Raw genomic sequence first — 25,063 nt, 5'->3', positions numbered from 1 at the left:
GCTTAATCGTTATTGGCATTTTAATCCTGCTACACAAGTAAGCTCCCAAGATTGACTCACAAATATCAAGAAGACAGATCCTGCCCTCATGTCACAATTTAGAGACACAACAGAAAAGTGGACCGGGAGGGAAAAAGGGAACAACAAGTTCCATTCCATTCCAAGTCTCTCAGGAGAGCCATGTAGTCTCATCTCTCCTTCACCCTGATGAAACAGCTGCTGAATAAGTCCAATTATTATGAATAACGAGTGCTCATAAACGTAGGTTATTTATGTTTCGAACACCTGCTGGACTTCGGCGCCTAACAAGTTCATCAGCTGCATATTCCTGCGTTGCAGAAGTTTATACTACATGATCCTCAGGTACCCTTCCTACTCTATGATTCATCAGTTCTATTGCAAGCAGTTACAGTCCCATCAAAAGATCCTTCAGAAATAGAACACCAGGTTCATCCAGCAGGATCATCCGGAACGTCTGATGAGCCTTCAGTCTTTTTCAATTTCACATGAGTTGTTTTGTAAGCAGCAAGGACACCTGACGGAATGTCCTCCCAACCCTTTTTGGCTGCAATCAAATAGCTGCTTACTTGGGAGGAGGCCCCACTAAACTGAATGGGAACACTGAGTAGAGATGCTAGGATTGCACTGTTGACTTCACAGGAAACTTTTACCCATACACAGATTGACAGGCCCATCAGTGAGTTCTTACAAAAAACAATTTCCCCAGTGGTTCAAAGAGCAATAGAGGAATTCCGGGTTAGCGCCATCGCCTAATGGCGGATTCCCTTCGAGCTCCGGAGGGAATCGGCTCAGTAGGGATCGGGTTCTGCCACGCCGGCGACGCGGGGACCCTTAAAAACCACAGGCGCGGATGCCTGTGGACTTGGTAACTCGGTGGGCACCATTAGCGCCCCCCGACCCGCAAAGGAGCCTTTTTAAAGGCTACGGAACGGGGGCGGGGAGTGGCGCGGTGCTGAGAGTCTTCTGCTTTCCCTGCTGAGCGAAGCCGCATGCCATGGACGGAGAGCGCTGACTTTTTCCTTTGAACATTCGAACTGAAAGCAACAACCCGTGAGTAATACGGAAATTGGACTTAAAAGGGAAATTTATTCTTTTAAATTCGGCACGATCGGGGGAGGTGTAAAAAGGAAGTCCGCCCCCCCTGCCTTGTAGATAATCTAAAGCAAGGACTAGACAACTAAAGTTGAGAGAAACATCTTCGTCTTTTTTGAAGAAAAATTATTAATTTCGTGATTGGACAGTACAACTAATTTTGCTGGAGGATAAGAGTCGGTTTGGAAAGTTAAAGTGTAACCCCCCGAGACCCGGGAGTGATCCGTGAGAGAGCCTGTCAAAAAGATACAGAAGACTTTGACAGCTGTCAAATTAGCTGTCAAAGTTGGGGAATAAAAGGAAACTTTGTTTCTGGTGACTCTGCTGGTTAGATTTTCTTTAATTTGGATACAAATTGTTGGGAACAAAGGAAAATAAGTTACACTGGACTTTTGGATTGAAACTGGAAAGATTCTAAGTAAACATAATCCCCCTAGAGGGGATTTTTGAGACATTGCAAGAAATGGCTGCAAGTGGAAAATTACTCACTGAGCTGAATAGGACCTTCTATCTCCTGGGAAAGCTTCAGGAACTCCAGGGAGAGCTCCAGGACCAGAGCGATATTTTGACTATAAGGGTAATAACATTGAATGAAACAGTAAATAATCTTACTGGAACAGGAAGAGACTTGACACAAGTCTTTGTTGTTGAACCAAAAGCCCTTGAAGTTGGAACAGAAGCTGTTGCAGCTGGGAAGAAGAAATCTGATAAATCTGAGAAAGTGGTACAAGAGATATATGAGGATTTGGTGGAAAATGAAGGTGAAGCTACAATGTTGTGGAAGATCAAGCTAGATCAGAGGCCTGGTAGCACAAATTTGATTAAGATGGAAGTTGGAGCTTTTGGGACATATAGATTTAAAAGATTTAAGAAACAAAATTTGAGCTCCACTTTTAAATACAGAGGCCTGCTTGGAAGAAAAATGGACATTATTGGGACAGAGCTTCTTCGAGAGTTGGTGTTGAATATAAAGGACTGTCAAAAAAACCGGCAGAGAGAAATTGAGAGAGGTCCAAGAGCCTCGGAAGTTTGGGATCCAGGTTGAGAATAGATGGACTGATGGACATTGGTTTGGGGATCAAAACCGGGAAAGGGAGGGTGGGATTTGGGAATCCAAAGGGTGTTAAAACATAATTTGTTAAGTTCTTTTTTATATTTTTTGCAACTTTATGGAATGTGGGAAAATCGTGGAAGGGAAATTTGGGTCGACTTTAGGAAAAAGGTTTAAGATTAAGTTAAAATTGGGTTTTTTAAATTAAATAGATATAAGGTTTTTAAAAATAAATTGAGGAACGGAAGAAAGAAGAAAAGGAAAATAACAGCATGATTTAAACAAATTATTAAGTTAAGGTTCAGAAATAAGATAAGAACTTGTTGAGCGGATAATATAAATTGGAATGCAAGAAGGGGAGGGGGGAGGAGGTCTGAGAAATAAGGTGAAGGAAAATAAGGTTTTTTAAATATTATGTGTTTTTTAATTGTTTTCTTTTTTGATATTTTTTTTGTTCTTTTAATTTTTGTTTTTTGTCTTTGTACTATTTGGAAAATTTCAATAAATATTAATTAAAAAACAAACAAAGAGCAATACAACCTCAACAGCTGAAGGCCTCATTCGCAAGCAGTGAGAGTCACTTCAGAAGGTTCCACATCTTCAAGAATCTGCCCCAAACTCCATTAACACCTGCAGTAAAACACACTGTTCTTGAATGTATAATGGATCATCACCTACTGGACTCTATAGATAACATTTATGTTAATAGCCTTCCTCAGCCCATCTATGTATGATTGAAATTCTTCCAGGGAAAGGGCAGTCTTCAAGGTCTCTAACAGATTTCTCTGTCCTGACTCTTCCAACATTCAGCGTCATTGGAAGCTGAATTGAATTAGAATTGAATCTCTAGCTGGCTGTTACTACATACCTGTATATTACTAAGCTAAGGCCATATATTATTGCTACTGTATATAGCCAATGGACCAGTCAGCTGGTTGGGTTGTCTCATGAACCTGAACTTCTATTAGCTCGTGTGAGTATCTCATGGCTTAACTCGGTGTTAGAGACCTCCACTGGATGCCAATGAATCCATAGTTCTGAGGCAGTGTGGTGTAGTGATCAGAGAGTTGGATAGGGGCCTAGGACACAAGGGTTTAAATTCCCGTCTAAAGTCCAAACTTCTAGTATGGGAGGTAGGAAGGTATGGGAGGTAGGAAAAATTTTGCTATCCATATTATTCACACCATGCAGGACTTTATAAATGTCTAACAGGTCCCACCTTGCTGGTCTTGGTCCATCATAGCTATTCTATAGTTTCTTGGACTTTACTGAAGTTAACGTTTCCTCAAGTTTAGAGGGCCCAGATTGACAGCCCCATCTTTGAGTTCTCACAAACATGTTTTGCTTTGGCTCTGCAGATGCCCATTGAGTCACACACCAATTCCAGGGATTTGCAGAGCAGGTGGACATTCTTAACTTGATAATTATAAAAATGATGATAATTTACTTACTCCAGGGATTTCGCCAGTGGTGGCCTTGGAGTCCACAAATAACATAAACATCAGAATCACAGGCAGAATGATATGCCTTTTTGTCACAAGCCTGATAGAAGAACTGGGTCATACATATCAGAAGCCTGGCCTGAGAGATTTGGGGCTGGCAGGGCTTGTTTCTGTGGGAGGTTGCCTTTTTCTACCTCGGCTTCTGAAGCTACTGTAGGAGTCCAGCTGTGCTTCTAATGTGACTGCTGTCACAAGAGTGTATGACTCTTGCAGGCATAGCCAGGATGATATTAGCGCTGCTCTTATTTGTGCTGCTTATGCCCCATGGAGCCTGTGGGATGCTGAAAGCAAAATGCCCATTGAACCTAAATGAGGAAAGTGATCCGCTGAATTATTTCAGGCCAGGAGACCACCTCATTAGTGGAGTCATATTTCCAGGAGCTTATAGAACTTACCCATTCAAGTTCTCTATCCCTCCCAAAAACACTGTTATGACGTAAGTGACTTTATGTTACCCAGCCTCCATTCACATTTATGGCTGTTTGTCAGAGACACCATTTAATATCTGGCCATCCCTGATAAAAACCTTCTCTCTCCTTTGGCCCTCTATTGCCTTTGGAAGAAGATTTGGGGATTGAGAGTCAGCAACAAAGTACCTAGTGACCCCTTGGCATCCTGCTAACAGAGAGGCTAATTCTGAACCGTTTCACTATTTTGGAGTTTCATTAATACAAAGGCAGCAGCTAAAGCACAGTTGATCATCTCATGTCTCATTTTGTATTTTTATGCAAAAACTGTGTTTCTTCCTAGTCAAGTATAAAATGCCTTTGACAGCTTCCCCTATTCCTGTATTCCAAAGAGAACTGTCTAACTTAAAAGTCCCAGGTGGTCTTGGGTGTATTTGGATTACACTGTATCTTAAGTAAGTATTAAATGCACTGTGCAATCTTGCATTTGTGGATCAAAGAAAGTGTAAAAATCAGAATGTAAGGATACCACGTCCTTCCCTTTAAACTCTATGGAAGGTTCAAATCAGTATAGGAATCTTACTAGGTAGTTCCACCAGCCTCAGAAGTTAAGGTGGGTAGCCCAAGAGAGCGCCTTTCTCTCTTTCATATCTTCTCATCCTCTATATCTTCTCATCCAGCAGGCTCTTCTGATATTCTTATAGAGCAGGGAGTATTGCAAGTTGTTTTCATTTAATGGGGAATAGGAGGCTAAAATGATTTTTCGTTTATTCATTTATTTGCAGTTTTTCAGCATGGGACACCTCAGCAGTCCTCTCCATCTTGTTTGCAACCCAGGAGATCACCCGACATTTTAAGCATTTAGCCAATGTCACCCTGGGCTATAGCATCTATGAGGCCGCTTTTGATGTCAGGACAACTGTTGATGCCATGCTAGACAGAATTCCAAACTACAGATGTGGAAGACAGAATAACGTGTTGGCTGTTTTTGAAGCAACTTCTGAAATCCCCAGCCAGATTTCAAGCATGTTAGGCATCTACAAAATGCCGCAGGTAAGAATTGGAAGGGAAGAGATCAGTTATGTTTCATTCCTCTTTACTGTCTCTCCAGCAGTGGTGAGGAACCCCTTTATGCACCCAGAGGTTTCTAAACTACAGAGACAACCATTCTTTGTCGCCATGTTTGTGCAGACTGATGGGACATGTACTTCAGCAATATCCTAAGCACCTATTTTTCCAGGGAACACAAAAGAAAAGCACCCAAAAAGAGAAACCAAAGGGGGCGGGGAATCACATTTTAAGAATGTGGAAAGCGATTTAGAAAACCCTCCGCCTCTTTCTGTCTCCCTCCCCAGACTGTCATAGGAAGATGTATTAAGAAGTAGCCCCTGGCTGCTAAGGAGTTCTTGTTTCTCAGGCAGACCTGTGGCTATTTGGCAGCTAACCGAACATAGAGGTTTAAGTGCTTGCACTCCTTCAGACTGTGCAGCTACTTAGCTTCTGCCTCTCATTCTGTGTGGCGGCACATTGTGGCTCTAGAAAGAGGTTGATGTGCCATGACCCCTGAGGGCCCCAGATGCCCTGCTCTGCCCCAGTGTCCATTGGAGCCACTTCCTTCTCTGTAACCTCCAGGTACTCTTCTGAACTGGATTACTCCATCAAAGGCATGGCATCTGGTTAGCATCTGGTTAGATGAGCCTTTGGCCTGATCATGTGATGGGACCCTTCGTGTGTATTTCTGAAACCCTGGCACCATTCCTTTTCTTACTAGATCAGTTTTGGCTCTGCTGCTCAGGATCTGAATGACAAAACCCAGTTCCCTTTTATCTACCGGATGATCCCCAAAGAAGAAACCCAGCACATGGGGATTGTCAAGTTGTTGTTGCATTTCGGGTGGACGTGGATCGGTCTCTTTCTTCCAGACAATGACAATGGAGAAAGGTTCCTGAGTGCTTTCACACCTCCGCTGATCCGCAGTGGGATTTGTGTTGCTTTCTTGGAAAAAATTCAGAAGATGACCCTGTCCTCCTTACATTTTAAACTATCTGTTTTGAGACAAGTCAAGGTGTTTGTTTATTATGGGGACTCTGAACACGGAATTTATCCAATCATACTGTTACAAAGAATTCAGGAAGTGAGGAGATCTCAGGGAATTCTCTGGATCACAACAGATTTTCTGGACATTGAGGAGATGTTGTTTGGTGGCAAAGATTACTTCCAGCCTGCCCAAGGTTCTTTGTCCTTTGTAATGAATACAAAAAAACGGACAGAACATGGCTACTATACTCCACTTTCATTTGAAGCTAGAGCTTCAGCTGCACAGTTTTGGAAGAAAGCATTCCATTGTTCATGTTCAAACAATGTGCTGTCCATGGAGGGTTGGACAAGATGCACAGAAAAGGGACCACTGGAAGCATTGTCCCAGAAAGAGATGGGGGCAATCTGGTCTCAAGACCGCTACAGCACTTACTATGGTGTCCAACTTGTGGCTCAGGCCCTAAATGCTGCATATTCATCCAGACCCAAATGGATGTTAATGGCGGATGGAGGAGAACGATTTGAACTTCAAAGGCTGCAGCCATGGCAGGTCTGTCCTCTCTCCTTTTTTGCAAACACGTTGTCCATCTCTGGAATGCTTTTCAGATTCTATATTCTTTGAAATGTATCCAATTGTAATTGTTAAATATGTTTCGGATTCCTAGGCAGTGTCTTTACTTTAGTAGGACATATTAAGAAGTTTTTTTAATTGTTCATCTATTTTTGTGGTTCTACAATATTAATTTGAAAATCATTTGAAAATTAATTAAAATCTTTATTAAAATAGCTAATTTAGAAAAATTAGGGGGGAAATCCTTCAAAACATAAAATAAGGTATGGAAAAAATTGTTAAGGAGCATTCTCTCACATAAAGCTTAATAAATTAATTACTATATTTATTTCATAACATTTATATACTTCTTAGAATCATAGAATCATAGAGTTGGAAGCGACAACAAGGGCCATCGAGTCCAACCCCCTGCCAAGCAGGAAACACCATCAGAGTACTCCTGACATATGGTCGTCAAGCCTCTGCTTAAAGACCTCCAAAGAAGGAGACTCCACCACACTCCTTGGCAGCAAATTCCACTGTCAAACAGCTCTCACTGTCAGGAAATTCCTCCTAATGTTTAGGTGGAATCTTTTTACTTGCAGTTTGGAACCATTGCTCTGTGTCCGCTTCTCTGGAGCAGCAGAAAACAACCTTTCTCCCTCCTCTATGTGACATCCTTTTATATATTTGAACATGGCTATCATATCACCCCTTAACCTCCTCTTCTCCAGGCTAAACATGCCCAGCTCCCTTAGCCGTTCCTCATAAGGCATCGTTTCCAGGCCTTTGACCATTTTGGTTGCCCTCCTCTGGACACGTTCCAGTTTGTCAGTGTCCTTCTTGAACTGTGGTGCCCAGAACTGGACACAGTACTCCAGGTGAGGTCTGACCAGAGCAGAATACAGTGGCACTATTACTTCCCTTGATCTAGATGCTATACTCCTATGGATGCAGCCCAGAATTGCATTGGCTTTTTTAGCTGCCGCGTCACACTGTTGGCTCATGTCAAGTTTGTGGTCAACCAAGACTCCTAGATCCTTTTCACATGTCCTGCTCTCAAGCCAGGTGTCACTCATCTTGTATTTGTGCCTCTCATTTTTTTTGCCCAAGTGCAATACTTTACATTTCTCCCTGTTAAAATTCATCTTGTTTGTTTTGGCCCAGATCTCTAATCTGTCAAGGTCGTTTTGAAGTGTGATCCTGTCCTCTGGGGTGTTAGCCACCCCTCCCAGTTTGGTGTCATCTGCAAATTTGATCAGGATGCCCTTGAGTCCATCATCCAAGTCATTGATAAAGATGTTGAATAAGACCGAGCCCAAGACAGAACCCTGTGGCACCCCACTAGTCACTCATCTCCAGGATGAAGAGGAACCATTGATGAGCACCCTTTGGGTTTGGTCAGTCAGCCAGTTACAAATCCACTGAGTGGTAGCATAGTCAAGACCGCATTTTACCAGCTTCTTTACAAGAATATCATGGGGCACCTTGTCAAATGCCTTGCTGAAATCAAGGTAGACTACATCCACTGCGTTCCCTTCATCTAGTCATCTTCTTGACTGTTAAAAAAACCTCAAAGCACTTTACACAAAAAGTTAAAATAAAAAATTATCACTAAAGAACTTAAAACCCTTATTTGATTTTTTTTTAAATGAGTTTATTACCCAAATTACTCTTCTTATTCCAGAACATTCCAATAATTAGGGGAATTGCAATATTTAAAGAATGGCAGAGATTACTCTCCAAGTTTATCTGGCAGGGAAAAAGACCCAGAATTAAATTTAAATTGCTTACAGACCAAAGAGATAGAGGGGGTTTTTGGGTCCCAAATCTGAGGTTATATTATGAGGCCGCATGTCTTTGTTAGGTAAAAGACTGGATCGTTATTAAAAGTAAGGAGATGTTAGATCTAGAGGGGTTTAACTTAAGATTCGGTTGGCACGCTTATCTATGGCGAGACAAGGGAAGGGTTCATAAAGATTTTTCTAACCATATCTTCAGAGGGCCACTACTGGAAGTTTGGGAAAGGAATAAAAAACTGCTGGAGCAGAAGACGCCCTGGTGGCTATCACCAATTGATATTTTAACAATTAAAAAATCAAACATTGAGGGGGAACGATGGACATATGAGGATCTACTAACCAAAACAGAATCCGGGTGGAAGATTAGACCATACGAAGAAATAAAAAATAAGTTGACTGGTTGGATTCAATATCATCAAATAAATTCAATGTGGACGGAAGATAAAAAGATTGGAATAAGTGAGAAAAAATCTAGATTCCAGATTGAAATAATAGAAAGTAAAACAAAATTACTATCAAAAATGTATAACCTGTTGCTTGAGTAGGACACCAAGGACGAGGAAGTAAAGGAGGTGATGGTGAAGTGGGCGGTAGATCTAGGGTATAATGTAGAGTTTGATAAATGGAAGGCTTTATGGTGCAAAGATATGAACTTTTCAGCATGCACGACACTTAAGGAAAATATGTACAAGATGATGTACAGATGGTACATAACGCCGATAAAATTACATAAAATTTATAGAACAGGCGACAAATTGTGCTGGAAATGTAAGAACAAGGAGGGCGAATTTATTCACATGTGGTGGACGTGCGAGATTCTCAAAAAATTTTGGGAATCTATCTATAATGAATTTTAAAAAATTCTTAAATATACGTTTGTTAAAAAACCTGAAGCCTTCCTGCTGGGGATAATTGGCAAAGATATTAAAGAAGAAGATAGAACCTTTTTTCAATACGCAACAGCGGCCGCTAGAACCCTCATAGCACAGTCCTGGAAAACATCAAAAACCCCAACATTAAAGGAGTGGCAATTTAAATTATTGGATTATTTAGAATTGGCAAAATTGACACAGAAAATAAGAAATCAAAAACGTACAAAATTTAGTAATGAATGGGATAAATTTAGAACATATATGGAAATAGAGACAAAGGGAAAATCAAAATGTTAATCAGATATATATATGTATCTTAAAAAATCACAGTAGGCATGAGATAACGCTTACTACGTTATAAATTTTATTTTGGAATAGATTCAGCAGATAGATAATTAAGATAATATTATCCGAAATCGAGATAAAGGGAAGTCGATCAATGTTGTTGTAAAATCTATGTAAGCTGTGTTGTTTATGTTATATGTATTTTATGGTTTTTTTTCGGTTTGTTTTTTTTTCGGTTTGTTTTGTTTTGTTTTTTCTTTTTTTCCTTTTTCTTTTTTCTTTTTTCCCTTTTTATGTTTGTTTTATTTACTTTCGTCTTTCATATGTTCGGGAAGTATATTTATGCAAAACTTAATAAAAAAAAAACCCTTATTTGAAATATATAGAAAGTTGAAATCACAGTAGGATAGATTAAAGCCCATTAAAATGCATGCAAGCTTTCTTCAGTTCTACATATAAAGGACATGTCCTCAATATATGTTTATTTGAGTCATATCCCCCAAGGATTTATGACTGATAAAGGACCTGTTGTAATGACCAAAAGCTCATCACCTATAACTGACACGAGGCATCTGTCTCAATGTCCTCAATTCTCTACTAATTAGTAAGCTGTCTGGAACTTTCCTCAAATATTAAAGGAAAACAATACATCCCACAAAATATCCAACTTGAAAAGCTTTGCTCAATCATATGCCCAGGAAACACCCTGCAATTATTTTGTTTAAACTTAGTTTACTCTCATCTGTTATGTAGTTTTCACACAAGCCTGCAGTTCTCACACACAACCCTGATATCATGTTTTCTAAATACTGCCGTTTTCTAAATACTGCCATTCTAGCTTCACACTTTCTTGAAAGAAATTTGGCTTTCCAATTCATCCATAGGAGGGATGTATTCTGATCAGAATGGGGAGCTGACTGCCAGCTTTGATATCGTGAACTGGGTCGTATTTCCCAATAAATCTCACAGCAGAAGGAAAGTTGGGAGCATCGAGGGACAGACCTCCTCTGACATAAAATTCTCCATTAAACCAGAAGCCATTGTGTGGCCTGGGAACTTCAGCAAGGTCCTCACATTTATTCATTTATCTGCTTCTTTCTTGCACTTATATCACACTTTTTCTCTATGGAGATCAAAATGCTATATATGGTTTTCTGAAGTAGGATAGACTGAGAGGAAGTGATTAGCCCACGGTCACCCAGGAAGCTTCATGGCTACCTGGGAATTTGAACCTTAGTCTCCTGTGCTCTCTTACACCCCTCTAACCACTATGGCACAACTGGCTCTGGTTCCCTTGCTGTGACATCTGTTAAGTTCTGATAATTTGCTGATAGGTGCCATTTTCAATTTAACCCTAAGTGGATCCAGACTGACTGAGACCCTCTCCTGGTTGGGTACACCACTACTGTTTTCCATCTCTGTTTTGCCCTCTCTGTTTTGAATAGCAGTTCAGACGGAGAAGGGCAAAGAGAGGAGAGGTTGCTCTTACGCTTGCATTTCCATCTATCCCTCTGAGTGGATGAACAAGGACATCAATGGGCCAAATTTGGCAGTGTGGCCCTAGCTGCCATGTGGGCTTCATCAGCTACCCAGTCATGCCAGCTGCTTATAAAAGCTCAACAATAGACACCATACCTCCTGCCATACCTGCATGTTATCTCAGACACATCCGGGAATATGACTGCAGAAATTCAGGCAGATTTTTGCGGTATCGTCAAAATGTCGGGGAAAACCCGAAAGTAGGGCAAGTAGGCATTTTTTTTTAAAAAAAAAAAGGTTACAAATTCAAAGAAAAACCCAAAAACTTTTAGAGGGGGGGGGGAATAAAGCTCAACAACTTTGTCTGGAATATGGCAACCCTGTCATAGTAACAAAAAAGAACAATAGACCTCAGTTTAAAAGGCCAAAATTGGTTTAATATTTTGTGTTCAACAATATTTGTGTTCAACAATTAAAAATGAAACTTCATGTCAAAAAGAAGAGGAGTTCTCCACAGTTCTAACAAATCTGGAAGTGCCACAGTCCAATTTTAAAGCTTGCTAACCTGGCCTCAGTATTTTAAAAATGATTTTTATTTGAGCGTTTTTTTTAGCCAAGGCCTTCTGATGATGTAATTCATGCGGATCTCCTTTTGTTGCTCCTTCTCCTTTTTTTTTAGGTCGTACCTCGTTCAAGATGCACCGAAAGCTGTCTCCCTGGATATGCCAGAGTGGCTAAAGAAGGGGAGGCCGTTTGCTGCTATGATTGTGCTCCTTGTGCGGAAGGGACCATCTCCATTCAGGAAGGTGGGTGACTGAGTGCTCTATGGGATACAGCTGTGGGCAGCCTGAGGATGCTGCTCATAAAAGAGTAAACCTAGAGTGAAAAAACTGATTATTGCTTAAGTTGTCAGCTGTTGCTTTAGTTTTCTGTGCACCACTTTTCATGTTAGGTAGCCTAGAATTGGAAGGATGAATGAATGAATGAATGAATGAATGAATGAATGAAATAAAATCAAAACATGTGCAAACTTTCCTTATAGAAGGAGAACACTCTGTAATCTGTTCTGTTTCTCCAACATGGAAGCAAATCTGATGGTGCCTACATCAGACTAAAATGTTCAAAAGTGGCTTAAGAATGCCATTTTAATTCTGTGCAGGATATAGTACTATTCAAGCAAGGGAAATGTTGTCCCTCTCTGATTTCCTGACCTCTCCCACTTTGTGGTATTATCCCATTGTATTGGAACACAGACACTTAAGGATGTGTGAGATTTCTTAGTGATACTGAAGTCCTTCTTCTTCTCTTCAGATGCAAAGCATTGCACCAAATGCCCAGAAGAACAGCATGCAAATCAAGCAAGAGACAAATGTGTCCCCAAGATTATAACATTCCTCACTTATGAAGAACCTTTGGGGATCCTCCTGGAGTCCTTTGCTCTCTTCTTGTGCTTAACCGCTTGTGTTGTGCTAGGAATCTTCATTAAATACATGGAAACTCCCATAGTCAAAGCTAACAATCGAGACTTATCCTATATCCTCCTTATCTCCCTCCTGCTTTCCTTTTTGTCCTCCTTCCTGTTCATTGGCCGGCCAAGCAAAGTGACCTGCCTTCTCCGACAAACAGCCTTTAGCATCATCTTCTCAGTTGCCGTCTCTTCTGTTTTGGCAAAAACCATCACTGTGGTGCTGGCCTTCTTGGCCACCAAGCCAGGGAACAGGGTGAGGAGATGGCTGGGGAAGAGTCTGGCCAACTCCATTGTCCTTTCCTGTTCCAGTATGCAGGTTGTCATCTGCACCATCTGGCTAGGAATCTCCCCACCTTTCCCAGACTCCGACATGCAGTCCCAAGCTAGAAAGATCATCCTTCTATGCAATGAAGGATCTGTTGCCATGTTCTACACTGTCCTTGGCTACATGGGCTTCCTGGCGGCTATCTGCTTAACGGTGGCTTTCCTGGCCAGGAAGCTGCCTGGAGCCTTCAATGAAGCCAAGCTGATCACCTTCAGTATGCTGGTCTTCTGCAGTGTTTGGGTGTCCTTTGTGCCCACCTACCTGAGCACCAAAGGGAAGTTCATGGTAGCTGTTCAGGTCTTCTCTATTTTGGCCTCCAGTGCTGGGCTTCTGGGCTGCATCTTCCTACCGAAGTGCTATATTATCATACTCAGGCCTGATCTGAACACAAAGGCACATCTATCTACAAAAAGTGACAGTAGTGTCTGATTTTTAGCTTCTTTGAAGATTCTTAACTTCACATAAAATATGTTGTTAAGGTGGACTCTACCCTGGTTTGTGTCAGGACAATTGGAAACACAATTATATTAAAGATCAGAATCACATTTATAAACTCCTGGCAAGTGCAATTAAGAGTCCTTGGCAAATTGATTCTCTCTTTAAAAAAATATATATATTTATTTATTAAAGTTTCAAAAACGTTACAGAAGTGAAAAAGAAAAAGAAAATAATAAAAAATACAAAGTACAGAAAAATAAAAACAATTAAAAACATTTCAATCTTTCCATGTCTTGTCTTTCATTTACTTGTTTCCCTGACCTCCTCACACCTCCCTTTTTTGTATTCTAATTCAATTAGCAATTTCAGCAAATCCTTTCCATTATTTCTTCCCATCTTTTAATCAAGGTTTTCTGGGAAATGATATATAATGAAATGAAAAAGGTATTTAAATATACCTTCTTGAAGAAACCAGAGGCCTTTCTCCTGGGTATGGTTAGCCATGTGGTGTTAAAGAAGGATAGAACTTTTTTTATGTACGCCACAACAGCAGCAAGGATACTTATTGCAAAGTATTGGAAGACACCAGATCTACCCACTCTGGAAGAATGGCAGATGAAGATGACAGACTACATGGGACTGGCAGAGATGACTGGCAGAATCCGAAACCAGGAGAAAGAGACAGTGGAAGAAGATTGGAAGAAATTTAAAGACTATCTAAGTAAACACTATAAAATTAATGAAGGCTAGAATCGACATGAGTTTTAAAATTTTGTGGTTTTCAGGGGCGTTGATCAAGTAAAAAGAACAGAATTATTAAAAACAATGGGAAATAAGGGAATGGATTTGCTGATTAGATAAATGGAATTAGAATACAGAAGGGGGAGGTGTGAGGAGGTCGAGGAAATTAGGTTTAATGTTGCTACTGTTGGAACGTTTGTGGCACTGTGGTCTAATCCCTAGCTAGCAATACCAGTGGTCAGGGATAATGGGAATTATAGTTCAAAAACAGCTGTAGGCCCAAGGTTGGGAAACACTGGTCTAAACCACTGAGCCTTGGGCTTACAGATCAAAAGGTTGGCAGTTCGAATCCCCACGATGGGATAAGCTCCCGTTGCTCTGTCCCTGCTCCTGCCCACCTAGCAGTTCGAAAGCACCCCAAAAAGTGCAAGTAGATAAATAGGTACTGCTCCAGCGGGAAGGTAAACGGCGTTTCCGTGCGCTGCTCTGGTTCGCCAGAAGCAGCTTAGTCATGCTGGCCACATGAACCAGAAAAACTGTCTGCGGGCAAACGCTGGCTCCCTTGGCCTGTAAAGTGAGATGAGCACCGCAACCCCAGAGTCGTTCGCGACTGGACTTAACTGTCAGGGGTCCCTTTACCTTTACCTTTACTGTTGGAAAAGAGCAAACACATTTCCTCCTTCTCCGCTTCTAGTTAATGCATGGGCTACTTGAAACCAAACAAGGCCACGGCTTGTCTAGCAACCTAGCCAGGGGTTGTTTATAGCCACTATTCTAGATTCAGGTAGATAGCTGTGTTGGTCTGACACAGTCAAAATAAAAAAATAAAAAAATTGTCCAGTAGCACCTTATAGACCAACTAAGTTTGTTCTGGATATAAGCTTTTGTGTGCATGCACACTTCTTCAGATACCACTATGTGTATCTTATCTCGGCCCACCAATCTCAGAGATTTGGATTCCTGTCCTCTGCGGACAAAACGTCTGCTATTTCTCTCTTTTGTTCCTTCTCATCCTGTAAATAGTTCCTGTCAAGTCTCTAAGCTCCAGAAACTGTAAGTTATAAATTGTAAAGGAGCATTCTCTCACATTGATATTTAATATAATTATTTCATAAAATGTATATATCACCTGACTGCTGGAAAAAACCCTCAAAATAGTTTACAAAAAAAAGTTAAAGCAATAAAATTCTCACAAAGAAATGCAATACCCTAATTTGAAAGATATAGAAAGTTGAAATCACAATTGTTGTTGTTGTTTAGTTGTTTAGTCGTGTCCGACTCTTTGTGACCCCATGGACCAGAGCACACCAGGCACTCCTGTCTTTGTACAAAATGTTCCTTTCATATCTCCAATTTCCTTGAACAGATCTCTGCTTTTTCCCATTCTATTGTTTTCCTCTATTTCTTTGCATTGCTTGTTTAAGAAGGCCCTCTTGACTCTCCTTGCTATTTTTCGGAAATCTGCATTCAGTTTCCTGTATCTTTGACTACCTCCCTCACATTTTGCGTGCCTTCTCTCCCCCACTGTTTGTAAGGCCTCACTATTTGTAAGAAATCACAATAGGATAGATTAAAGCAGATCAAAATGCATGCAAGCTTTCTAGAGTTCCAATGTGTTTTCCTGGCCATGTCCTCAACATACAGTATGTTTATTTCAGTCTTATCCCCAAGAGGATTTAAAACCTCATAAAGGACCGGTTATAATGACCCAAATGTCATCAAATATGGCTGATAGGAGTTCAGTTCAAATTGGTACGGTGTCTGGAACATTTCTCAATTATCTAAGAAAAACAAGACCATGTCCTACAAAATATTTTACTTCGGAAAAGGATTTAATAAATCAAATGCCCAGGAAACATCCTGCAATTGTTTTGCAATTATATATTTTGCTATCATCTACAATGGAGTTTAGATGATAGTAAAATATATAATTGCAAAACAATTGCAGAATGTTTCCAGGGCATTTGGTAGGATGCGGGTGGCGCTGTGGGTAAAACCTCAGCGCCTAGGACTTGCCAATCATATGGTTGGCGGTTCGAATCCCCGCGGCAGGGTGCGCTCCCGTCGTTCAGTCCCAGCGCCTGCCCACCTAGCAGTTCGAAAGCACCTCCGGGTGCAAGTAGATAAATAGGGGCCGCTTACCAGCGGGAAGGTAAACGGCGTTTCCGTGTGCTGCGCTGGCTCGCCAGATGCAGCTTGTCACGCTGGCCACGTGACCCGGAAGTGTCTCCGGACAGCGCTGGCCCCTGGCCTCTTAAGTGAGATGGGCGCACAACCCTAGAGTCTGGCAAGACTGGCCCGTGCGGGCAGGGGTACCTTTACCTTTACAATGGAGTTTGCACACAAGCCTGCAGTTCTCACATTATATCATGTTTTCTAAATGCTGGTGTTTTCTCTGCCATTCCAGCTTCACACTTTCTTAAAAGAAATCCAGCTTTCTAATGCATCCGTAGGAGGGATGTATTTTGATAAGAATGGGGAGCTGACTGCCAACTTTGATATCATGAACTCAGTCATGTTTCGCAATGGATCTATCAGCAGAATGAAAGTTGGGAGCATCAAGGGACACTCCTCCTCTGACATAAAATTAACCATTAATGCAGAAGCCATTTTGTGGCCTGGGAAATTCAGCAAGGTTATTGCATTTATTTATTTATTATATTTATATCCTGTCAGGATTCATGCCCATGTCTGTTTCTATGGAAACCTTGGAACCTTGGAAATCTTCCAGACACACTGGAAGATTCTGGAACACTTCTGTTAGCATCTATAAGCTTCTATGGCTTCTGTAAGCTTCAGTGGCTTCTGCACTTCTGAAACGCCACATATGCCACCTTTTCTCTATGGAGCTCAACATGCTATATATGGTTTCCTGCCTCTTCATTTTATCCCCTCAACAACCCTGTGAAGTAGGACAGATTGAGAGGAAGTGAACGGCCCAAGGTCACCCAGGAAGGTTCATGGCTGCATGGGAATTTGAACCTTAGTCACCTGGGTTCTTGTCCATCCCTTTAACCACTCCACCACACTGGCTGCAGTTCCCTTGTGGTGACATCTTCTATGTTAGGATAATTTGCCAGTAGCTGCCCATTTCAGATTAACCCTAAGATAATAATAATAATAATAATAATTTATTATTTGTACCCCGCCCATCTGGCTGGGTTTCCCCAGCCACTCTGGGCGGCTTCCAACAGAGATAAAAAATACACTAAAATGTCACATATTAAAAACTTCCCTGAACAGGGCTGCCTTCAGATGTCTTCTGAATGTCAGGTAGTTGTCCATCGCCTTGACATCCGATGGGAGGGCATTCCACAGGGCGGGCGCCACCACCGAGAAGGCCCTCTGCCTGGTTCCCTGCAACTTGGCCTCTCGCAGTGAGGGAACCGCCAGAAGGCCCTCGGAGCTGGACCTCAGTGTCCGGGCAGAACGATGGGGGAGGAGACGCTCCTTCAGATATACTGGACCGAGGCCATTTAGGGCTTTAAAGGTCAGCACCAACACTTTGAATTGTGCTCGGAAACGTACTGGGAGCCAATGTAGGTCTTTCAAGACCGGTGTTATATGGTCTCGGCGGCCGCTCCCAGTCACCAGTCTAGCTGCCGCATTCTGTATTAGTTGTAGTTTCCGGGTCACCTTCAAAGGTAGCCCCACATAGAGCGCATTGCAGTAGTCCAAGCGGGAGATAACCAGAGCATGTACCACTCTGGCGAGACAGTCCGCAGGCAGATAGGGTCTCAGCCTACGTACCAGATGGAGCTGGTAAACAGCTGCCCTGGATACAGATTTGACCTGTGCCTCCATGGACAGCTGTGAGTCCAAAATGACTCCCAGGCTGCGCACCTGGTCCTTCAGGGGCACAGTTACCCCATTCAGGACCAGGGAATCCTCCACACCTGCCCGCCTCCTGTCCCCCAAAAACAGTACTTCTGTCTTGTCAGGATTCAACCTCAATCTGTTAGCCGCCATCCATCCTCCAACCGCCTCCAGACACTCACACAGGACCTTTACCGCCTTCACTGGTTCTGATTTAAAAGAGAGGTAGAGCTGGGTATCATCTGCATACTGATGAACACCCAGCCCAAACCTCCTGATGATCGCTCCCAGCGGCTGCATGTAGATGTTGAAAAGCATGGGGGAGAGGACAGAACCCTGAGGCACCCCACAAGTGAGCGGCCAGGGGTCTGAACACTCATCCCCCACCACCACTTTCTGAACACGGCCCAGGAGGAAGGAGCGGAACCACTGTATGACAGTGCCCCCAGCTCCCAGCCCCTCAAGACGGTCCAGAAGGATGTCATGGTCGATGGTATCAAACGCCGCTGAGAGATCCAGCAGAACTAGGAAACAGCTCTCACCTTTGTCCCTAGCCCGCCGGAGATCATCAACCAGTGCGACCAAGGCAGTTTCAGTCCCATGATGAGGCCTGAATCCCGACTGGAAGGGATCCAAATGGTCCGCTTCTTCCAGGCGTGCCTGGAGTTGTTCAGCAACCACTCGCTCAATCACCTTGCCCAAGAATGGGAGGTTTGAGACTGGGCGATAATTGGCCATCGTGGCCGCATCTAAAGATGGTTTTTTAAGAAGCGGTTTAATAACCGCCTCTTTCAGCGGGTCTGGGAAGGCTCCCTCACGGAGGGAAGCATTCACCACCCCACGAAGCCCATCGCCCAGTCCTTCCCGGCTAGCTTTTATAAGCCAGGATGGGCAAGGATCCAGGAGACAGGTGGATGGCTTCACTCGTCCAAGCAGCCTGTCCACATCCTCGGAGGTAACAGATTGAAATTGATCCCACACAACTTGACCAGACAGGACTCTAGCACTCTCCCGCCCTGGCCCTGCTCCCACGGTGGAGTCTACTTCTTCCCGAATCTGAGCGATTTTATCTGCAAAAAAATTTGCAAAATCATTGCAGGAGAACATGTGGCCCGTACTGGGCCCCGATGTTACAGGTGGTTCCGCTAAATTGCGAACCACCTGAAAGAGTCTCCTGCTGCTGTTTTCTGCAGATGCAATAGAGGCGGTGAAGAAAGTCTTCTTCGCCGTCGCTATCGCCACTTGGTAGGCTCGACGTTGAGCTCTAACCCGTGTCCGGTCAGATTCAGAATGAGTTATCCGCCACCGGCGCTCTAGCCGTCTCAACGATTGTTTCATTGCCCTCAGATCCGTGGAAAACCACGGGGCTCTCCGGGCTTCATGCAATCGGAGAGGGCGCTTCGGAGCCAAACAGTCAATAGCCCTGGTTAACTCCACATTCCAGCGGGCCACCAGGGAATCGGCTGAAAGGCCATCAACATGGGATAAAGCATCCCCAACCACTCTCTGGAAACCATTTGGATCCATTAAGTGGCGGGGGCGGACCATCCGAATCGGTCCCACCTCCCTGCAGAGGGGATGGGTCGCGGAGAAGTCCAGTTGCACCAGGAAGTGATCTGACCATGGCACTTCTTTCGTTTCGCTTTTACTTAGTGTCAGATCACCAACATCCGTAGAGGTAAACACCAGGTCCAAGGCATGTCCGCGGCTATGGGTTGGGCCACACTTATTCAGGGACAGCCCCATGGAGGCCATGCTTTCCACGAAGTCCCGAGCGGCCCCTTGTAAGGTCGTGTCGGCATGGATGTTAAAATCCCCTAGGACGACCAAGCTAGGTGTCTCCAGGAGAACATCCGCCACGACCTGAAGCAGCTCGGGCAGGGAATCCTTGGTGCAGCGGGGAGGTCGGTACACCAAAAGGAATCCTGTACTGCCCCTATTGCCCAACTTCCAGAACATGCACTCAGAAAACTGGGTCTTCCCAATAGGACGCCTGGTGCAAACTAATGACTTCCTAAAAATCACTGCAACCCCCCCTCCCCGCCCACATGACCTGGGTTGCTGTGCGTAAGAGAAACCTGGTGGACAAGCAGCGGCAAGGACAGGCCCATCTGCTTCATCCAACCAAGTCTCTGTTACACATGCCAGGTCAAGTCCTCCATCCATGATCAAGTCATGGATGGCAGTGGTCTTATGAGTCATTGACCTGGCATTGCACAGCAGCACTTTCAGGTCATGTGGGTATCCCTTGCTGATTCTAGTATTCATCCGGTCAGGACCAGACCCAGAGGCAGGGATAGTCCTCAGACAACGACTAAACCTGCCTCCTCTGTAATGACATGGTCTGGTCTTAGCGTAACTCCTCCTCCTACCCGTGATCACTGAGATCGGTTGTCCCAGTGCATTCCCCCCTGTGAAGCATATCCCAGCCATTTTGTGGGCTGGGGCCCATTCCCCGGCAGCCCTGACCCCTCCCCTTAAGAACAAAATAACCCCTTTAAGAAACAAACAAACAAAAAAAAAAAACCCACAAATAAGACAATATAAACAAAAAACAATAGAAATTACAAAAATTACAAAAACATAAAATCAAACAAATTCCCAGGCCCAATAAACATCCACCGCACCCCCCCCCACATACAAAAAATTCAAAATTAAAACTTTTAAAACATTTTAAAAGCACTCTGCACCCCTCCAGCAGTAACAGCAAGTGTTCCAGTGAGGCCCGTGAGGCCCCGCCCCAGGCCAGATGGTGAGTGGCAGGAAGGAGCAGGGCCCTCAGACACTCACATGCAGGAGAGTCCTCCTGGGCAGCAGAGTCCAGCAGTCCTTATGAGGCTTCAGGCCCCGCCCCAGGCCAGATGGTGAGTGGCAGGAAGGAGCAGGGCCCTCAGACACTCACATGCAGGAGAGTCCTCCCGGGCAGCAGAGTCCAGCAGTCCTTGTGAGGCCTCAGGCCCCGCCCCCGGCCAGATGGTGAGTGGCAGGAAGGAGCAGGGCCCTCAGACACTCACATGCAGGAGAGTCCTCCCGGGCAGCAGAGTCCAGCAGTCCTTGTGAGGCCTCAGGCCCCGCCCCAGGCCAGATGGTGAGTGGCAGGAAGGAGCAGGGCCCTCAGACACTCACATGCAGGAGAGTCCTCCTGGGCAGCAGAGTCCAGCAGTCCTTGTGAGGCCTCAGGCCCCGCCCCAGGCCAGATGGTGAGTGGCAGGAAGGAGCAGGGCCCTCAGACACTCACATGCAGGAGAGTCCTCCCGGGCAGCAGAGTCCAGCAGTCCTTGTGAGGCCTCAGGCCCCGCCCCAGGCCAGATGGTGAGTGGCAGGAAGGAGCAGGGCCCTCAGACACTCACACGCAGGAGAATCCTCCCGGGCAGCAGAGTCCAGCAGTCCTTGTGAGGCCTCAGGCCCCGCCCCAGGCCAGATGGTGAGTGGCAGGAAGGAGCAGGGCCCTCAGACACTCACACGCAGGAGAATCCTCCCGGGCAGCAGAGTCCAGCAGTCCTTGTGAGGCCTCAGGCCCCGCCCCAGGCCAGATGGTGAGTGGCAGGAAGGAGCAGGGCCCTCAGACACTCACATGCAGGAGAGTCCTCCCGGGCAGCAGAGTCCAGCAGTCCTTGTGAGGCCTCAGGCCCCGCCCCAGGCCAGATGGTGAGTGGCAGGAAGGAGCAGGGCCCTCAGACACTCACATGCAGGAGAATCCTCCCGGGCAGCAGAGTCCAGCAGTCCTTGTGAGGCCTCAGGCCCCGCCCCAGGCCAGATGGTGAGTGGCAGGAAGGAGCAGGGCCCTCAGACACTCACATGCAGGAGAGTCCTCCCGGGCAGCAGAGTCCAGCAGTCCTTGTGAGGCCTCAGGCCCCGCCCCAGGCCAGATGGTGAGTGGCAGGAAGGAGCAGGGCCCTCAGACACTCACATGCAGGAGAGTCCTCCCTTCCCAGGCCCTTCCCAGGGTGACCGCCACTTCCCAGATGTCTGTGTCACTGCTGTTTTCCTTGCCCTCTCTGTTTTGCATAGCAATTCAGTTGGAGAGGGGCAAAGAGAGGAGAGGTTGTCTTTACACTTTTCCTTGTTCATCCACTCAGAGGGAGAGATGAAAATGCATCAATGGACCCAAAGTTGACAGGGGTGCCGTAGCTGCCATGTAGGCTTTAACAGCTGCCCAATAACGCCAACTACTTATAAAAACACAAAAACACATATCATAATATCAAACAGAAGCAATAAAAGGAAATAGAGAGTTTAATTAGTTAACCTTTTCTAAATCCCATTATGCTTTTTAAAGATGAAAATTTATGTCAGAAACAAGACGATTTCTGCACAGATCAAGAAAATTTAGAAGGGTCTCATTCCTATTTTTAAGCTTTCTAACCTGGCCTCAGAATTCTAAAAAAGATTATTCTTCAATGTCTGCAATTTATGCCGATCTTCTTTTGTTGCTCCTTCTCCTTTTTTTTTAGGTCGTACCTCGTTCAAGATGCACCGAAAGCTGTCTCCCTGGATATGCCAGAGTGGCTAAAGAAGGGGAGGCCGTTTGCTGCTATGATTGTGTTCCTTGTGCGGAAGGGACCATCTCCATTCAGGAAGGTGGGTGACTGAGTGCTCTATGGGATACAGCTGTGGGCAGCCTGAGGATGCTGCTCATAAAAGAGTAAACCTAGAGTGAAAAAACTGATTATTGCTTAAGTTGTCAGCTGTTGCTTTAGTTTTCTGTGCACCACTTTTCATGTTAGGTAGCCTAGAATTGGAAGGATAAATGAATGAATGAATGAATGAATGAATGAATGAAATAAAATCAAAACATGTGCAAACTTTCCTTATAGAAGGAGAACACTCTGTAATCTGTTCTGTTTCTCCAACATGGAAGCAAATCTGATGATGCCTACATCAGACTAAAATGTTCAAAAGTGGCTTAAGAATGCCATTTTAATTCTGTGCTGGATATAGTACTATTCAAGCAAATCCTGACATAAGACAGGGAAATGTTGTCCCTCTCTGATTTCCTGACCTCTCCCACTTTGTGGTATTATCCCATTGTATTGGAACACAGACACTTAAGGATGTGTGAGATTTCTTAGTGATACTGAAGTCCTTCTTCTTCTCTTCAGATGCAAAGCATTGCACCAAATGCCCAGAAGAACAGCATGCAAATCAAGCAAGAGACAAATGTGTCCCCAAGATTATAACATTCCTCACTTATGAAGAACCCTTGGGGATCCTCCTGGAGTCCTTTGCTCTCTTCTTGTGCTTAACCGCTTGTGTTCTCCTAGGAATCTTCATTAAATACATGGAAACTCCCATAGTCAAAGCTAACAATCGAGACTTATCCTATATCCTCCTCATCTCCCTCCTGCTTTCCTTTTTGTCCTCCTTCCTGTTCATCGGCCGGCCAAGCAAAGTGACCTGCCTTCTCCGACAAACAGCCTTTAGCATCATCTTCTCAGTTGCCGTCTCTTCTGTTTTGGCAAAAACCATCACTGTGGTGCTGGCCTTCATGGCCACAAAGCCAGGGAAGAGGGCGAGGAGATGGCTGGGGAAGAGTCTGGCCAACTCCATTGTCCTTTCCTGTTCCAGTATGCAGGTTGTCATCTGCAGCATCTGGCTGGGAATCTCCCCACCCTTCCCAGACTCCGACATGCACTCCCAAGCTAGAGAGATCATCCTTCTATGCAATGAGGGATCTGTTGCCATGTTCTACACTGTCCTTGGCTACATGGGCTTCCTGGCTGCCATCTGCTTCACGGTGGCTTTCCTAGCCAGAAAGCTTCCCGGGTCCTTCAATGAAGCCAAGCTGATCACCTTCAGCATGCTGGCCTTCTGCAGTGTTTGGGTGTCCTTTGTGCCCACCTACCTGAGCACAAAAGGGAAGTTCATGGTAGCTGTGCAGGTCTTCTCTATATTGGCCTCCAGTGCTGGGCTTCTGGGCTGCATCTTCCTACCGAAGTGCTACATTATCATACTCAGGCCTGATCTGAACACAAAGGCACATCTAACTACAAAAAGTGGAGGCGGTAGTGTCTGATTCTTAGCTTCTTTGATGATTCTTAGCTTCACACCATATACCACGTTGTTCAAGTGGAAGCGAGTCTGGTGTCAGAATGCTGTTAGCGGTTTGGGGCTGGTTGCCTAGGAAAGTATAAAGTCAATTAAAGGTTTCTTGCAGTCTTGCTCCTGCCCCAAAGATTTCAGGATGATTTGCAGATGTCAGGAATTGAACCCAGGACCTTCAGCATGTATCTAGTCCATGTTCTGCTGTGCCCCTATATTATTGTTTCATCCATCTAATTCATTTTTGCTCTCTAGACAACTGTAATCTTTGGTAAAGCCCCCATGTTTTACCTTTTCATCATCTGCCACGAATACCCAAAGCATTAAGCCTGGGTCTGACTGTTAACTGTCTCTCACTTTACTGGTGTTTGAAGCTCATTCTGTCTATGACATCATACACTGATGTCACAATGATACATCTGCATTCATCCATGGTAACGTCACTGGCCAACGTCACTCCTGCAACTAGGTCACAAGCAGCCTGGCACTCCAGCAAGCTTAATATATAGCCTGAGCATGAAGAAGAATATGGAGATCATCAGGAGGGTTGGGCTGGGTGTTCATCAGTTTGAGGAACCAGTTAAGGTTAATGTGTGAGTATCTGGAGGTGGCTGGAGGGAGGATGGTGGCTAACGGATCAAAGTTGAATCCTGACAAGACAGAGGTACTGTTTTTGGGAGATGGGGGCGGACATGGGGGACCCCCTGGTCTTGAATGGTCTTGAATGGGGCAACTGTGCCCCTGAAAGACCTGGTGCGCAGGTGAGTCATTTTGGACTCACAGGTGTCCATGGAGGCACAGGTTAACTCTGTCTACCAGCTCCATATGGTATGCCAGCTGCGACCCTACCTGCCCACAAACTGTCTCACCAGAGTGGTGCATGCTCTGGTTATCTCTGCCCGGTCCATAGAACAGTGATTCTAAAGGAACTTCACTGGCTCCCAGTACGTTTCCAAGCACAATTCAAAGTGTTGGTGCTGACCTTTAAAGCCCTAATTAAGATCATCGCACCCAGAAGTCCAGACACGGGAAGTCACCTAAATATGTTTCATTTGGCATTTGAATAATTGGCTCCTTTTTATTAGTATAATTTGGTTTGTGATAATGTGATTGTCATTGGATTATAGTGGTACCT

At 44.4% G+C, this 25,063-nt stretch overlaps 1 protein-coding gene across 7 annotated transcripts in view; it reads left to right on the top strand.

Annotated features, from left to right (window-relative positions):
* Positions 1-25,063, top strand: part of LOC309336841 (vomeronasal type-2 receptor 26-like) — a 54,852-nt gene that overhangs the window by 17,771 nt on the left and 12,018 nt on the right. The window contains exons 1-2 of one of the 7 annotated variants that reach the window (XM_081853243.1): positions 6,412-6,660; positions 10,458-10,685. The exons of 2 other annotated variants lie outside the window; for them this stretch is intronic. In XM_081853243.1, the coding sequence (XP_081709369.1) occupies positions 6,445-6,660; positions 10,458-10,685 (444 nt within the window). In that variant the 5' untranslated portion in view covers positions 6,412-6,444. Of the gene's footprint in view, positions 1-6,411; positions 6,661-10,457; positions 10,686-16,477; positions 16,706-23,746; positions 24,522-25,063 lie in introns of those variants that run through there. 4 more of the 7 variants (XM_081853244.1, XM_081853241.1, XM_081853242.1 and 1 more) reach the window with 4 other exon arrangements.

The sequence above is a fragment of the Podarcis erhardii genome (assembly GCF_964252035.2).
Source record: "Podarcis erhardii genome assembly, chromosome: 2".
Classification (NCBI taxonomy): domain Eukaryota; kingdom Metazoa; phylum Chordata; class Lepidosauria; order Squamata; family Lacertidae; genus Podarcis; species Podarcis erhardii.
This window is presented reverse-complemented; position numbering and strand designations above follow the sequence as displayed.